Source organism: Lutjanus erythropterus, chromosome 22 (genome assembly GCF_056507025.1).
Source record: "Lutjanus erythropterus isolate fLutEry1 chromosome 22, fLutEry1.hap2, whole genome shotgun sequence".
Lineage (NCBI taxonomy): Eukaryota > Metazoa > Chordata > Actinopteri > Lutjaniformes > Lutjanidae > Lutjanus > Lutjanus erythropterus.
Window position 1 is genome coordinate 13,927,687 of NC_139338.1, and position 17,313 is coordinate 13,944,999.

Sequence of the window (17,313 nt, forward strand, 5' to 3'; positions counted from 1 at the left end):
TGAGCTGTATACTGACCAGAACATTCATTTGAGGTATGAAGTTTTAAAACACCATTAAATATTTCGTCTCCACCTTGTTGTGAAGCAATAGAGGATTAAACTTCACATAACCATAATTTAGGTGACACTTTTGTCCAGTAAAATTCACAAACAGGTAGGACTTCAGTGTGTGATATTTGGCAGACAACAAGAATTATTGTAATTAATGCACAGGGTTAAGTACAGAACAAGTATTTTATAGGCGTATAGGGCCAGTTTGTTCTATTAGGTTTATAATAACCTTTTTGGTATTGCTCCAAAGAAGTACTAAGTGCTTTCAAAGGGAGTAAATTAAAAAATTAACCTCAATGGAAACCTAAAGGAGAAAATGCTAATATACTGTATAAACACACAGTAAGTAGTAAGTAAGCAATTTCATAAATGGAATATTGGAAAACAGGCTGTAAAAACAGTATAATCTATAATCTTGAATATAATGCTAAAGCCTGGTGAGGTAGTAAGTAAATTTACTTATTGCATCTATCAGTAAAGATTTTGATATGAACCTAGTTATTTCTGTAAACATACCAATGTGTTTCCTGCTACTCCCGTTTTTCACGTGCCAGACCAAAATTTAACACACACATATAAATATTCAAAGTAAAAAAAAAAAATACAAAAATGAATCAACATTTTGGAAGCTTTAAAAAACAAAAAAAAATGTTTCTTTCATTATATGAAGTTTATTGAAGAAACACGAGGGAAAAAGAAACATTTCAAATCTGATGCCCCATTATTGCACCGTTTATCTACATGAATAAAACACACAAACACACAAACACATACTCACTTTGTTCCATTTGGTACATTGTGATATTGGGCCCATAAAGCACAGCAAATATTCACACATCATACACACAGTTGTTTAGAGCACTGACTAACACATTCAACAACAGATTAATTTTTCATATGAATTTCCAAATAAAAAAAAAAATAAAACGTAGTACTAATATTAGTACTTAAGATTCTATGGAAGCTCAGAATGGCTGTTTTCTTGTTTTTTTTTTTTTTTTTTTTACAAATAATCAACCTGTTATAATGAGAAATAAAATGCAACTGCTGCAACTAAAGCTAAAGCTGAAAATGTCAGAAGAAGCCAAACCCATTACTGATCATCTCATCAGACTGGACTTCAATAAAGGTCTAACACAGACAGAAATTGCATTGCATCTTTGTTAGAGATAACATTCAGATCAGTCCTCATTCGAGGAGAACAATAGCTCAACCACAACAAACAAAAGGCATTCTCTTGTGAATTAACTATGATTATCTCAATAAAGCTATCTTTTGTTTTCTTGAGATAACGAGAAAATTAATGTCATCACAAGAAAACAAGCTTTGTTATCTCAAGATAACCTTGTGATGTTGGGATAACACTAGAAGAAAAAAATGAGAGCACAGCCATTCTCAGCGTCCATAAAATTTTAATGTTTAGTTGTTCAAATTAAATTCAAGATGATTCAGAAGGATATGTTTGTTTGTTGGTTTGATTAACAAAACCAAACCTGCCCTGATTCGCTGATTCAGTGGTTCCAGATCTGGGACTTGGGACGACCACAAGGGGTCACAAGAAAACGGAAACAAGAGTGAAATAAAACGTAAACAAAAAAATCACCCTTTGGTTGAACCGGCTGTGATGGGTAGACGTATGCAACTGGTGACGAGGGGTCACAAGTACACACTGCATTGTTTTAAGGGGTGATGAGTCTATAAAGGTTGGGAACCACGGCACTAACTTCACTTGAAGTTAGAAACAATACAACCAGATTAAAAAAAAACAAAAAAACACACAACCAAAAATGCTACCAGTGCTCTGTGTAGCATTTTGTTTTATTGCACTAATTTTTGTAGCTTCTAATCATCCTCACAATGGTCTCACCAGTCTGAACATTACAGTTACTTTGATTGTGTTTAGAAATGCCACACGCTTCACTTTTCCACACCCCTCTTAACACTCGGCCTACCCCGCCATCCCCTTATTCATCCTCACTTGATGCGTCTTCCACTTATAAAACCAAAAGCACACTGAAAGTGCATAGAGCGCAGAGAATGCTGGGAAATCGTACAGGAAAACAATGAAGAAAAATCCAGCGACTAAAACGGCGCAAATTAGAAGTCTGGTGATGTGACTGAGGATATATAAGACACTCCACCATATGAGACCACTGGGCTCTTTTAATTTCTCAGAGGAGGAACTCGGATGTTTGTGAGATTGGTGATCAGATCGATTAAAACTCTCCTCGTGGGCGACTACACACTCGTCTATTTGTCTACCTGTCTCCTTACGGGTGACTGATCTTTCTTTTATTTGAGGGTAGTTTTCTTGATCATTCGGAGAGCCTTGGGCTGATTCAGTCAACGACTGCCTACTCTGAGCACTTGAGTTCGAATCTGCCTGTGATTCCGACAGACAGTGAGTTTGTTCTGTTGTGCTAAGTGGCTGACTTCTCTCTTTTGCAGAGTACTCACTGCTCTTAACTGCTACCGTTTGCTCTAGGCCTTCACAGAGGCTTGAATTTGGGTCTGATGGAAATTCTGTCAAGGAAAATACACCTGAATCAAAAGCATCATCGAAGTCGTTCTCAAAAAGAAGATGGCAATCTTGAGTAATATCAGGTACATCTGCCAGCTTGTCCCTCATCCCATCAACTATATTTGTGTCTCTATCAGAGGTCTGTACATTCAGATTGAACACCTCCTCCCAAACCCCCCTGACCAAATCTTCTCCGAATCTTTCTATGAACATCTCCTCCATCACTTCAAGTGCTCCAGTATTTTCCGCTGTAATAGGGTCTTTTGTTCCCTCTGACAATTTCTTACATTCAACATGTGGAGAGCTCTCAACTTCTGCTGACAACTCTTGTTCTTTCAATTCAGCCGGCGCATTCCTCCTCTCCCCCTGAGGGATCCCCACATTACCCATCAACTCCCCCAGTGCTTCTATTTTCAGCTTTTCAATACTCACCCTCTCATCTTTGTCTCTCTGACTCATATCTTCCTCTATTCTTTCTAATATCTCAGGTTGGCGTTGGAGTTCCATTGAAGTGTCTTTCTTTGCCGTGCTCTCCTTTGCCGTAACTTCCTCTGGGCTTATTTCATGGCCCACATCCTCTTTATGACCCTTCATATCATCTTGTGAATGAGCCCGCCTCACCTCTACCTCCTCCATGGGGTTTGGGTTGCATTTATCTGTTGGAAAAGGTCTGAACATATCACAGTCTCTTTGGAAGACGTTATTCGAGGTCTCAGGTTGGTGTCGGAGTTCCATTGAAGTGTCTTTCTTTGCAGTGTTCTCCATCACTTTAACTCCACGGCCCACATACCCTTTCTGACCCTTCACATCGTCTAGTAAATGAGTCCATCTCATTTCTACCTCTTCCACGGGGTTTGGGTTGCATTTATCTGTTGGAAAGGGTCTGAACATATCATGGTCTCTTTGGAAGACTGTTTTCATTTCCCTTGATTGCACCGTGTGTCTTGGGTTTGTTTCCTGTTGCTCCTCAGTTCTTCCATCGCAACTCAAGCTTTCTCCTTCCTCTGCCTGTACATGTTCGCCTGTTTCAGATTTCAGTCCAACATTTTGTGTTGGTGTCAGGTTAGAGTCCTCCTCCTCTTTCTGAATGCACAGCTCTGCCCCTGCTTGGACTAGCTTTGACTGTTTATGTGCTTCTGAAATTATTAATGTCTGTTCCCTCTGCCTTGATAAATTCAGTTTTAAAGCTTCCTCATTTAACACATGGATAGTTTCCACTTCTACATCAATTACTCTCTTTGTTTCTTCGCTTGTTGTACAATAGGACGGTTCCACCTCTGTCTCTTCCAATGCTTCCAAGTCTTCCTTATTTGATGCAACATCATCGTCCTCTGATTCTTCCAATTTGAATTTGCTTGCCATTATTTGGCTTTGCTTGAAATTGTCCTCACACGTCTGGTTTGTATTGAATTCATCTGCATGTGACTGTGCAGTTCTTGTTTCATTTTCATCGCTCTCATTCTCCTGTAATGGATTTTCACTGTTTCGGTTCAGCCTGAATGACTCACGTTGCTTTTCATCTGCATACCTCTGGGAGATTTCACACCCTTCTGTTTTCTGTGGCCTAAATATCTCCTCTCCTGTAGATACTTTATTTTCCGTACAGTTATTCACGATCCCTTCCTCCGCTTCTTGTCTGGATGTGGAAAAGACAAACCTCTCCCCATCCTTTGTCCCCTGTCTGATTGTCCCCCTAAATGCCAGCATGTCAACCGTGGCATTGTGCGCCGTACCTGTACCCTGCCCTTCCCTGCTGGAAGAAAGACCCTCATCCAGCCTTGCTCCCTGTGAGATCCTATCAGCGGCGCTGGCATTCTGAGACTCTGGCATTGCTGTCATGTCTGTTGTCTTTAACTCCCCTGAGCTTGTTACTAAGTCAGCTGTGTGCGGTGTGAAGGGCTCATCTCCGCCTATTCCTTCTGCTCCTCCTATTATTCCTTCTCTTTCCCGCTCCCACATTGACTCCTTGTGACACGCAGTCGAACTGTCAACAGAGCCCTCGGACACAGGCGTTGCCCCCTCGAGGCAAAATTCCTGCGGAGTGTCTGTTACAGAGTTTGTCTCTGACCTTTGGGAGGCATCTTGTGTCTCTGTGTTGTCATCTCTTGGGCTGCTGACACATGCCTCTGCTGGCTGGTGGTCTGCAGCTTTCAAGGCAACATTTGCCAGCGATGTTTCGCAAGTGTCTGACAGCAGCTGACATGCAGCATGTAAGGTGGTGGGTGTATCTGCACCCACCTGAAATTCGTGCTCTTGACTGCTTGCCGCATTTTGGGTTTTGGGCTCTTTATCGTGTGTGGGAGACACCGACGCTGCTGTCTGCAGCCACTCTGACTCTGGAACAGCAGAATGGTCTGTACAGCTCGGCCCATTAAGAAATGCCTGCCACACATCGCAGACTGAGGTTTCTTTATCAGTGGTATCATCTGTACCGTTAAGAAAGGACTCCCACATATCATTAACAGAGGGTGTATTTTCTATATTTTCCACTTGTGACATGGTCATTTTAGCTCTTCCAGTCCAGATGTCATCCATGTCAGGAGTCTCCCACTGATGGGCTTTGTCATTGTTCCAGTCCAGCGTAAGCAGAGGAATCTGGTGGTAGGTGAGCACCTGCTGGCTCTCATTGGACTGTTTCTTTGAGCGCTTATGGAGAAAGCTGGCAGAGTCCCCCCACAGAGTTGGCTGTCCGCTGGCTGAGTCATGTGAACAAGCCTTCGGTACATGTTGCCTCCTTTGGAAGAGGTAGTCCTGCGCATTAGCTGAGCGTGTGGCTCTGTGTTTCCTTTTTATGCTGTCCACCTGTCAAAAAGGCCAAAAGGTCAAAGGTCGAGTCAACTGTTAATGTTTTAACTACTAGAACTATAACCAGAAGCTACCAGCACTATGTTTTCTTAGTCTTTAAGATCATTAGCTACTTTAAATCCTGGCTGGATGACAAAAAATGAATGTAATGGCCCATTGATTGAGCACTCTTTGATTTATAACATCACTGTGATGATGCAATGTATTGCAACACTGCTGCAACCTCAGTACATACGCCTATTTTTGTTTACATCATCAACTTTACTGCATGTTTACAGGAGCAGGTTGCATTCATTATTAATAGTTTGCACATGAGTGGTTTCAGACATGCTCTCAGGTGTCAGGTTGGCTGACTTTCCATATCCTTCTGGGGCGAACTGGGCACAGAGCAGTATGACACGCATCTCTGGCTGAGCTATCACATCTTCGCAGAGAGAACACACATTCTTTCTCACTTTATATCTACAGTTTACATCTGCAGCTGGAGACAAATAAACATAGTGTATGTTTGCCCACATTTGAAAAAGCATCGATTGTGACTTGTTTTGTTGCAAGCAGCGTTTACTTCAAGCCTGTTAGTCCAAAAGATAATAAATGAACCTCACCAAAGATTTATCTTCTTTATGGTATAGTAATGATTGTATCTCTGCACTGTCCATTGTCTTCCTGTCAGCCTCCTCTGCTTTATCTGTGGACCCTGCTTTTGCAAAAAATAAAACACAAACGTAAGTGTCAAAGTTTGCTTGCACACGTATACACACGCTTAAACAAACACACATTCATGCGCATGTACGCTTGCACACACATACACACCTGCAACAACTGTTGTTGTGTAACTGGCCTCCCTGGTCTTTTCCTCTGCACTTCCCCTCCTGTGGTTCAAAATAAACAGTGGTGGAAAGAATACTGAAAATCTCTACTGTTACATTACTGAAATAATACTCAACTACAAGCACTTGTGTTTGATGCATTATCAACAGCAAGCACAAAATGGGTTCTGTTCCTGATCAAACAGCCTTACTGGCTACAAAAATGCAGATGGATTATTAATTCAAATTGTCGAGTCAGGTCTGGGAAAATTTTATTTATCATCCAAAAAGCTTTTTACTTGGTCATGTCTGGCAGAAAATCACACAAAAACATTTTTGGCTGTTCGGCCTTCATCAGTGTATGTGATTCTGCCAGATGTAACCAAGTAAAAATCTGTTTGGATGATATGACTCCTGAGTGCAACCCTCTTTTCTCAATACACAGATATATGCAATTAGGATAATGCACCAGATGGTCAGAGCACAGTGGTGACCCTGCAGATAGAACTATGACCTAATATCACCAAATCTGTGTATTTAATCAGACATCCTCAACACTTTTTATACTGCTGTTTGTCTTCATCTCACCTGCACTGTAACTGCACCAGTACTGGCCCTGCTATGATTATGATACACAGTAAGAGGTGTACACAAACTAGATGTGATTTTTGTTTCCATGCAGAGATGTTTTTTTTATTATTATTTTGCACTTGGTTTGGCAATGGGAACATCTGTTTCCCATGCCAGCTTTGAACTGAACTGACTTGAACACACCTGGCCGACAGCCTTTGGAACCGACACAACTGAAATGTTTGTCAAGATTTTAAAAGTCTGTAATGTGTTTGTTTGCTGTATGATCACATTTTCATATCTTTTATACTGCAGCAAGTCAAACCAGAACGTGCACACGGACGTAATAAGGCTCCTATCGGAACAAAAACAATTTGTGAATTGGTGTCAAGGAGGATAAAGTGAGGATATCTGGCTTCCCTTGCTGGTCGGGACGTCATGGAAACCTGGACAGACACTGACCTTAAATGGGCAAACTGTGTGCTACAGTCCAAACATCCATTACTGAAAAGTTACATAACACCTTACTGTAAACATACAAAGGCCTCGGCCAGCAGGCAACTTTAGCTTAGTGCTTCCACTTAATGAGGAGAGCATCACAGTTTAAATAGACACTTATATGGGTTGGTTACAATACAAGATTCATTTAATCTTAAATTAATTCTAATTAGACTTCAGCAAAACTAGGTTTAAAATTAGTTCATCCAGATTTAAAGTAAAACAGAACTCTGTTTACGAACTCAAAATTAATCTCAGTTTAGTTTAAATCCAAGTTTAATCAATAAGAAGATGCTTCCTTACTCAATTTAAGATAAATAAATAAATGGAAATTAAATCTGAGTGCTGTCGAGACCTAATAAGTATTCCTTGTTCTGTAGTCCTTAACAAGATGTTGTTTGCAAGCTAAAAAAAAGTTGAAAAATATTTCATTGTTTGCTTGCCAAGTTAGTTGGCCTATGATGGCTTGGCAGAGAAACTGTGATTTCTATTTTGAGAAAAACTTGTTGGCCGAATTATCAACTGGAGTAAAAGAAGGAGGAGACACATCAAACTGACTTCGAGGAACTTGAATAATTTGACTTCCTCAAGTGTACGTTTAAAGTTAGCACTGGACAATTCCTTTATTTTAAGCTACTTTATAAGCGTGGTGCAATAAAGTTAAACCATGATTTAATCATCGTTTTCCAGCCACACTGTGTCAAATTTTCAAATTTTCTGGTACAACAAATTACAGTTATGTAGGACCTTTTCTTGTTTCTGATCGATTCATGCTAAGCAAGAACTTGGAATTGCTTTACTTCTATAATATTTGTGCACTGAGCAATCCAAACAGCATGTTTTATTTGAATAGTGATGACTCTGTACTGACATCAATTCTTGATGTACAGTTGTACGTGGGTGACGTGACGTCCTTCAGCGGTGGCATGTTTAAAAAAAGATTCACCTGTTAGCTTTGAGACAGCTCCTCTTGCTCCTGTAGCTGGAACTCTCCTCTTGCACTTGAGGCTCATTTACATGAGCTTTCTGGTGGCAGAAAAGCACATAGTTCATTCCATTGTTATTAGCCCAAAAAGTGCCCCCCGGAGTGTCGTACCGCAGACAGATCTCCATTCTGGTCCCCTCCTTCTCAAAGGGAGGAACCAGGGTATACTTAAAGGTAAATCTGTCCGTCTTCCTGTCACTGGACCCAGGAACATACTCCGCCAACAGGTCAAAGGAGCTCGCCCAATGATCCAGGCTCACCCGGGCGAAAACGGACTTACTATAGCAGAGATTGACCACCCTGATGGTGCCACGGATTGTGGTGGTCCCCGGAAGGAGCTCGATGCTTTCCAGCTCGACCATCTGCGTCTGTAGCCTCTGGTCCAGCTCCTCTGGGGACGAGGGGACTGTAAACAGACAGGACATGTAGTACTCCTCAAGGGGACGAGCCGCCTCCATCTCAGGAGGCAGGCTGACCTCTGGCTCCGTCACTTCGACGTTGTCGAACTCCTTAACTGACACCAAGTTGAGGCCAAACGCGTCGGCGAATGACACCTTCCTCCGGATGACCAGCGGGGGCTCAGGTTCGGAGTCCTCGTCCGTTTCCTCCTCCGTGGTAGAACCCGTGTGAGACGAGGCCTCCGTTCCCCCCTCTTCCTGCTCCTCACTCTTTCCCCGTTCCTCCTCCTTCATCGTCACCAGTTCGTCTTCCCACGGTTGGACGTACAGGGCCGCCATAATGTGCGATGGTCTGAGAGGCAGCTGTCTGCCCGTCCTGCCGTCTGTCTGGCTTGGAGGGTGGCACAGACCAGAGTGCCCCTAGCCCGGCTGCAGTGATACTGTAGAAGGGAGAGCAGGGAGAGGACGTGACTTGACAGATGGAGTTCGGTTACAGCTGAACATTGTGAGTCTGAGCCAGACCTATTAATAGGACACATATAACCAGACCAGGCAGGCCAGTTATCCTCTCAGTTATCCTCTCAGCACAATATGTTTGCTAGTTACAAAATAAATAAATGAAATTATAGCTTGTTTAAAGCACTGTGAAGTAAAACCAATGTGCAAACAAGTCTATTTTTGAAGTGTATTGTCCATATTTTGCTCCCTTGAATAAAATGAAAATATTCTGAAATCCAAACCAGCAATATGCTTGATGTGAAGTTAGATTTAAGTGTAATCATATCATGTACTGTCCTCTGGTCTTCATGGTGAGCAGGTGATAACAGAAACCAAACCTGAGAAGGCCATGTACTTTACCTAATAATTGATGATTTATACCTGATACTGTATCTCTGCTTTGTCTTTTCCACTGTTTGGGTATGTTCTTTTCTGCTTGTATACAAGTTCATGACCATGTGATCTAATCTGCACATGTAAATATAAAGCTACATAGCTTTAAACTAGATGGAGACAGAGCTTCTGTTAGGATTTGCAGAAATGGAAACTGAACCACTACTTGCTAGCAATATTCATTAGTTTGAGTAATATTTGATTTGCATTTATTTGCTTTAACTAGATATTGTATAAAAGGGGGGCAGCTGTTTCTGACAATAATCTGATAAATGTATGGATTTATCTATTGCTCTGATTTAGTTTGCATTTCACTTACGCCGAGAAAAAAAAAAAAAAAAAAAGATGGACCTTTGCCAGCTAAACAGTCAGCTGTCTTTCTGGTGCCTTTACAAACAGCAAATGACAAACCTACTTATCCTACCTTTAATTTTTTTATTTTCTACTTTTCATGTAGCGCCATCATCTGGACAACATTTTAATTTGTTCAGTACTTTGGTGGATGACCTGCAACACTAACTACATTCTCATCATCCACCGATGTATTTGATGATATTTAGCAAATGTTATACTAACATGCTAAACTTGGTGAACACGGTAAACACAAATGTGTCACAGTGTGAAAATGTTTGCATGCTGATGTTAGCACAATAAATTAGTCCTCATGATATTATTTAAGTGTAACTGTAAGAAATGGTTTATTCAGAACCAGAAATGTCAACACTGATACATTTCTGTACTCCTACAGCATTTATATCATCTGCTACTCAATTTTATTCACTCATGTTGTTTAACTGTATGTTTTTTACCACAATGTATGTCTTCAGTGACAGGGACTGCTGATGAAAACCAGCTGTTTGCTCAGGTGCATTTACATTTATTTGAATGTTGACTAATGTACCTTTTCAAATATAGAAATAAATGTAAATATTTAAAAATTGCATACAGTAAAATGCTATAATTTGCTATAGAAAAGTGGGATCTATGATGTACAATCAGTCACACACACGGCAGCTGCTGTCAAATATTGGATATCTTTTAAAAGAAATAAGTTATTGATTTTAAAGTGTTAACTATCAGTTAACATTGGTTTGAAGAATTTACATAAAGTTGTGCAGCTGGAGGGCCACACTTTAAGCACTTGTGTCTGAGAGTACTGAGTTGCCACCCAACAGAGGAAATCCTCTGGAGCCGATTCTGACCTCTGACCTCCACGTTGCAGACAGCAAATAAAGAAGATCATTTTCCTGTTGAGATCAATAATGTCTCAGATGTTTATTAGTTCTATCAGTGTGTGTGGAGGGCCTCTGTGCTGAGCTGAGTGTCTACAGATCCTCTCGTATCATTGCCATTGGAGGCAGCCTTCATTTTTTAGGTTCACTGCATCTTGGAACTGAAGACTGAAGATTATTCTGCTCTTTGTAGCAGAATGAATTTGTGTCTGTGTGTGCCACCGTCTCAGATAGGAAGTTCAACTAATCCTTGAGATGTAGTAACTATACCCCAAAATCCAGTATATCTTGTAAATAGCCTTCAGTGCTGGTTATACAATCCTTCACAGGCAGGTGAGCGGGTTTTTGTCCTCAAAAGACTTTTTGTCCTACGCCTTAAAGCCAAAGAGGTTCTCTTTTTACTTTTTGGTCTTTAAATAGTATCAGAGGTTCTCATTTGTAACTACTGTAAATGCAGATATATATGAACAAGTGGAAAAAATGCTACACATTACAAGTTAACAGTGGTGGAAGATACAAGAGCAAAAGTAGAAATATTATAGTCTAAAAGTACAAGTAAAACCTATGAATACAAAATATTACAAACAAAAAAGTTGCACAATGGCTCCTTTAGAATATTAAATACTTCTATGTACATGCAGGAGCATTTTAATGCTGCAGTTTATCAATATGAGGCCAGTTTTAGATGCTTTGTATACTACTGGGTGGATGAACATGATACTGGATCATATCAGATAAGTATATATTGAACCATGTAAAACTTAACTGATAACTATCAGTATAAAGTAAATATAGTGCAGTAAAATCTATAATATTTACCTCTGAAATATAGTGGGGAAGTACGAAGTGCGAAATGTGGAAACACTCAAATATAATCAAGTATGCTTAAGCTGTACTTGAGCACAGTACATGATTAAGTACAGTAGTTAGTTTCCACCACTTAGACTTGAGTGCAAGATTTTGAAATACTGTCAAAACTAAATACATAGTCTGTAACAGTAAATGTTACTCTAGTCACATTTAGAAATGAAATTAACAAAATATTGTTAAAAATGTACACAACAAACTGCTGAAAAATGATCAAAAAGCACCTCCTTAACAGTCTTAACATAAAGTGTCTGCTCCTGTCATTTTGTCGACCTTTTGAATTCATCAGCAGTGAACAACCTGCACTATGTCTAATGTATATCAGTAGATGGCACTATGTGATCAGAGTAAAATACATGTCAGCTTTGGCAGCGCCTCAGCCAGTTGAATTTGCATTTTCAGTTTGCACTTCTTTTGTGATAATGAGTTCCAAGTGTGCAGATAGTGTTAGAGGAAAACCCATTCAGTATACAGGGAAATAAGAAAACTTCCCAAGTGTAATTTACAGTCCATTGTCTTATGTGTTACCTTAGACAGACTGTTATTACAATTGACCAGTAGGTGGCAGCATACCACCACAGTTCCATGAACTTGTTTTCCTTTTCCATCCTCATCACTTTCCAGATGTTGTTTCCTCCTGCTTACTGTGTATTTGTTAAAAATTTCTTTACATGGCAAAAGTATTTGTAACACAAACAAAAATACAAGAATGTAACAGATAATATCATTACTTAGTAGGTAATTTGAAATGCCTGTTTCATATTTCCAACAGGAACAATATTTACTTTTTATCACATCAAATAGAAATGTTTTTTTTAATCTAAAGTGAGGCTAATGTTAGGATATTTTGGATATCTCTTCAGGATATTCTTTCCATTAATTTGAGGGAATAGTTTTCCAAAAATATGTATGGTATGGTTTACAGTATAATATTAATATAAACAACATAAACTTAAAAAGTATTTTGTTTTTTGTAAATAAAAAAAATCCGCAATTTAACGTAATTAAATGCACACTGGCAATACGCAGTAGTGATACACCGGCTACAAGCTGTTTCTTTTATTTAAAAAAAAAAACCTGTATCTTTCTTTTCCATGCACAAAACACATTTCTCACAATTAATCATTCATGATATAAATAACGTATAAAATATCAGATTTTAAAATGTTGACAGCAGGAAGAATGAGACCAGATTGCTACACTTCTCGCGTTTCTTACATGTTTAAAAACTTGCCCCCCACCCTTTCTTCCATTTCTTCAGTTGATAATAATCTGGTCATTCATTTCTTGACCGTGAACGTCTCAGCGGTTTGATTAAAAAAAAAAGAAGAAGAAGAAGAAGAAGACAAGAAAGACGAGACAGAATAAAGCAAAGCTTTTTACCTATTGCTCAATGTGGCTACGACTGGCTCCGGATCTACTATTACATGAATAAATAGGCTAAAAAAAATTATCTTGTGAAGGTGTGACAGAATGGGTAAGAAAAATTCCTTCAGTCAAACCCTGCATATTGTATCTTATTTTTATAATAAAATATTTATTTATCGTTTACTTGAAGAAATGTAGTCATTAAAATACGTAATTGCATATTTCTTTAACAGTATAATAATAATTTGTAAGATTTTACAGTTGTAGGTTACATTTACTGTATACACAGACTTCCAGACGACCATTAATGAGTCTATTTTTTTTTATCTGCAAACTGGTTATTTAATGAGGTGCATACATGTATAATGTATTTAAAATTTAAGGCTAATTTAAAATGTGTGACCAAAAGTGCAGTAACTCTCGATCAAAGTCTAGTTTACATTCCACCTTTAACGATACTGAATCTATTTTGTTTCGTTGTGATTATATTCACACAATTAAACAAATGTTATTTTTTAATTTTGCATCGATGTAACTCCTGTGCTTTAATTTCCACAAATATTCCCCTATGCGACGTAGTTTCCGACGCAAATAAGTCAGGAAAAATCAACCCACTTATAATAATATATTAAAGATTAAAACAGGAAAGGAAAAATGATGGTGTCGGAGACTCAGATACTTGAGGATAAAGTCGGAGTTCTTATTGAAATATTGCAGGAACATTACGGCAATGTGTATATATAGATTTTTTTTTTAATATAGCTCCCATTTGCGGATGTATTTGCAACAAATGTGGTGAGAACTGTGGTCTCATATCGTGTCACCACAAGTTTTCCAGATAGAGCTGCGGGTGCACTTGTGGTCGGAGGGACCGTCCCGTTACTTGAAGGTTACCGGTTCAATCCCCCACATCAACACTGCGCGAGCACAGCGGAAAACCTCCCTTGAATCCTCCGATGTGAAGAGCCGAAGCTACAGAAATACCGGACAGTGAAGCGTTCGGGGGAAAAAGGAGGAAACAAAGTTTTAAAAAACACTTTTTTTTTTGTTTAGATAGCAGGTGGCCCTGACGTCACATGGGGTCGCAGTACGCCCAAAAATAACAACACCTCCGCTCACAAGCAAGTGCCTCCCCCGGGGGGGTTTCTAGTCCCAAATATACTTGCTTGCTGGGATACAGCTTGATGTGTGTTTGAATCGTAACGTTAAAAAAAAAAAAAAACAAGCCGCGTCTTCCTCGCATTGCGCGTCATTCAAACAGGACTCAGTGTACTGCTTTTCCCTCTGTTGCATTAGTAATAACAGCGGCGTTGACGGGAGACAGCAGGAGAGAGTGTGTGTGTGTCTCCGACCGACAGCGGTGCCCAGCGGAGGAATATTTGAGCTTTTTATTTACTCTGCAGCTTGTTGTTCATTTTTCTCTGCGTTATGGTGAACTTGGACAGTCACGTGTGAAGATCTGTGCAAGTATAGAGGACGACGGCTTCTCACCTGGTGTGTCCCTTTGACTTTACCGTGAAGGGGAAATATACCTGCCATTTTTTTGTGGTAAGTTTTTCTGCCCAAGAGCTTATTTCTCTCTCCGCACTCTTTGACTTTTTTTTGCTGCTCTGTCCACTGCGCTTGAATTAGGAAGTGGTCCGCCGGACCGGCCACAAGTTTGTCCGGCGTTATCTTTTTGCGCTTTATGCAACTTGACTTGCAACATTGTTATTTCCACGTTGTGCTTTTTAATCACCGAGCAGCTGTTAACGTATTTCACCTTTAGCGGCAGAGTGTTCGGCTTTTTCATGTGAGGACCTTCAGACAGCAGTGCCCAGCGGTGCCTGGTCTGAACGCTCCACACTGACTTCTGGAAAAAGCCGACTTATTGTTTCATATCTGCATATTGCTTTAATTTCTGATGCAGTTTATAAACTTTCAAATTGTAGCCCCAAAACAATTTTGAATTTATCGCAAAGTGATGAATGACGTGTTTGAAAACTAATTTTAAATCGCATTCGGTTTAAAAATGTGCTGAATTCAGTAATATTATTGATAATTATTTGATTCATATGCGTCTTTTATTTACATAGAATGTCAGTTTATGTGTGCATATATGTAACTGAAAGCTTTTTTACTATTTATATAGTGTTTGCTGTAATTTTTTAGGTTATTGCTTTATCCCAGTAACTAAATAAATGCTGAAACAAACAGTGAATTAAATAAGTGTAATACAACTTGTTATTCCTATATCCCATATTTAATCTGTATTGCATCTCATTTATCAAATAGGATTACTACAGTCTTAAAAATTCCTTTAGTGTTGTAGACATGGAATTATCACCTGTGAGACACTGGGGTTGTATATAGTTTTAAAAGTATTTTTTTCCATCAGTGTTCCTGTTTTTAAAATACCATTGTCACGTTTTCTCAAGCTCAAGCATGTAAACTAAAGATTAAAAAATGCAAATAGATTTAAAGCACAGTCTGTAGTATAATTATCAATGCTTTGTCTGCGTGATCGATATCTATGATTATCAGGAGTCAACGCCTTACCGTGCTTGCTTGCTCCATATTTATATTCCATCTTTTTTCCTTGTCCAGAAACAAACAGGGAAGCTGGTGGCATATCAGTTTCATAATGATTAACCTCAAATTCTAACTAAACTAATGAAGCCAAACATTAAAGCTCATAAAAGCTTCTGCTTAGTTCCTCTATTTCACTCTCTGTGTCTTGCCACTGTTCTCTTGCAATCACTGCAGCCCAAAAATCAATAGGTGTAACTTTTTTTTTTTTTTTTGTAAAGAAAGGCTAACAAGGTAGTGGGAGCTGCTGAACTCTCCAGGCCTTGTCCTCTGATCAGCTTTCACCCCTGGATTAGCTGGATCGACCCTCCTTGTTGAAGCCGCAGGGTGCACAGGTGTTCCCTCCTCAGTTATGCAGGTGTGGGCCAGTTCCCCCCTCACTCAGCAGCTCTCACTCTTCAAAGGCCAGGCGGCAATAAATGCCCCTTGTGAAATATGTCAGCGACAGTGCACAATCAGCCCCTTTGTTGAAGTGCCCCCCTGTAATCATTTCTTAAGCATGTTTAAAACAGTCCGGACTCTCCTGTTTACTTGTTGCTGAGGTTGGTGTGTGCTCACAAGGTCACTTGATTTTGCAGGGTGCATTTTTTTCCAAGGCAAAGGGAATAGATGGAGAGAGACTTGCCATTAGTCTCCCCCTCCAAGACTGACCGTTGTTGGGAACAGTGCACTTATTACCCCGACTCTCCCCACTCTGCGTCCATTTTTTGATTGCTGCATTTATCATCGGGCGGTCGTGCTCTACATTATGGTAATAGGAAAATGAATGTCCTCCACAGGATTAATGTGTATACCCTGTCATACGTTTCAATCATTTATCAAAATTAAGATTCAGCTTTCAGCTCAATGAACACCGCTTGATGCATGATTTTATCTCAGATATGGAAATTGTTGCTTCCAGTTGAGCTGAAGTTGAAAAAAAAAAACTCTGTGCAATTTGTTTCCAATTCTGAGAGTCCTGTGAAAACTTTGTGTGAATGCAGAAGCTGCTCACACTGACAACACAGGCTCAGTGAAAATTAAGAATATGTCCAAAGAGAGGATTTTATGCACAGATTTAGGGCTGCAACTAAAGAATATTTTCGTTATTGATTAATCTGTTGATAATTGTTGTTGAAAAATGTCAGTGGTTCCAGAAGCCCAGGGAGTCGTCCTCAAATGTTTTGTTTTGTCCACAACCCCAAAAATATTCAGTTTAACGTCACAGAGGACTGAAAAACAGAAAAAACCCCAGAAAATATTCACATTTGACATACTGGAATCAGAGAGTTTGGATGTTTTTTATGAAAAAAATGACTCAAAAATTTTATTGGATTAGTTTTTTCAACCATAAAATGTTGAAAAATGCTGACCAGTGTTTCCAAAAGCCCAAGGTGACATCTTCAAATGTTTTGTTTTGTCCACAATACTAAAGATATTCTGTTTAGTCTCACAGAGGTCTAAAGAAACTAGAAAGTTGCATTTGAGAAGCTGAAATCGGAGAATTTAGACAGTATTTCTTGGAGAATGACTCAAAACAAATAATTTGTTAGTTATTTGTATTTTAAAATGCCAGAAAATGTTGAAAAATGTTGATATTTGTTTCTAAATGCCCAAGATGATGTCCTCAGATATCTTGTTTAGTCTACAACCTCTAGAATATTCTGTTTACTGTCATAGAAATCTGAAGAAACCAGAAAATATTCAAATTTGAGAAGTAGTAATCAGAGAATTTGTGCAGTTTTTCTTAAAAATAACTTGAAACAATTAA

At 39.3% G+C, this 17,313-nt stretch overlaps 1 protein-coding gene across 3 annotated transcripts; it reads right to left on the bottom strand.

Annotated features, from left to right (window-relative positions):
• Positions 1-1,813: 1,813 nt before the first annotated feature.
• On the bottom strand, positions 1,814-15,687 carry ppp1r3aa (protein phosphatase 1, regulatory subunit 3Aa). Of its 3 annotated transcripts, XM_084711130.1 has the most exons (5): positions 15,534-15,687; positions 8,201-9,077; positions 6,191-6,249; positions 5,983-6,077; positions 1,814-5,374 (listed from the first exon to the last, which is right to left on the bottom strand). In XM_084711130.1, the coding sequence occupies exons 2-5, from the start codon at positions 8,974-8,976 to the stop codon at positions 2,000-2,002; spliced, it is 4,305 nt and encodes a 1,434-aa protein (XP_084567256.1). In that variant the 5' UTR covers positions 8,977-9,077; positions 15,534-15,687; the 3' UTR covers positions 1,814-1,999. The 3 variants fall into 3 exon arrangements, with proteins under 3 accessions (XP_084567256.1, XP_084567257.1, XP_084567255.1); XM_084711131.1 differs by lacking the exon at positions 15,534-15,687 and having other exon boundaries at positions 5,983-6,074; positions 8,201-9,796; XM_084711129.1 differs by lacking the exon at positions 15,534-15,687 and having other exon boundaries at positions 8,201-9,796.
• Positions 15,688-17,313: the final 1,626 nt, after the last annotated feature.

Excerpts from the sequence above, each read along its gene's own strand:
- ppp1r3aa (XM_084711130.1), bottom strand. The coding sequence starts at position 8,976 with ATGGCGGCCCTGTACGTCCAACCGTGGGAAGACGAACTGGTGACGATG. Across the intron at positions 6,250-8,200 it reads AGCTGTCTCAAAGCTAACAG|GAGGGGAAGTGCAGAGGAAA; the intron begins GTGAATCTTTTT and ends TTTGAACCACAG. Across the intron at positions 6,078-6,190 it reads CACAACAACAGTTGTTGCAG|CAGGGTCCACAGATAAAGCA; the intron begins GTGTGTATGTGT and ends TTTTTGCAAAAG.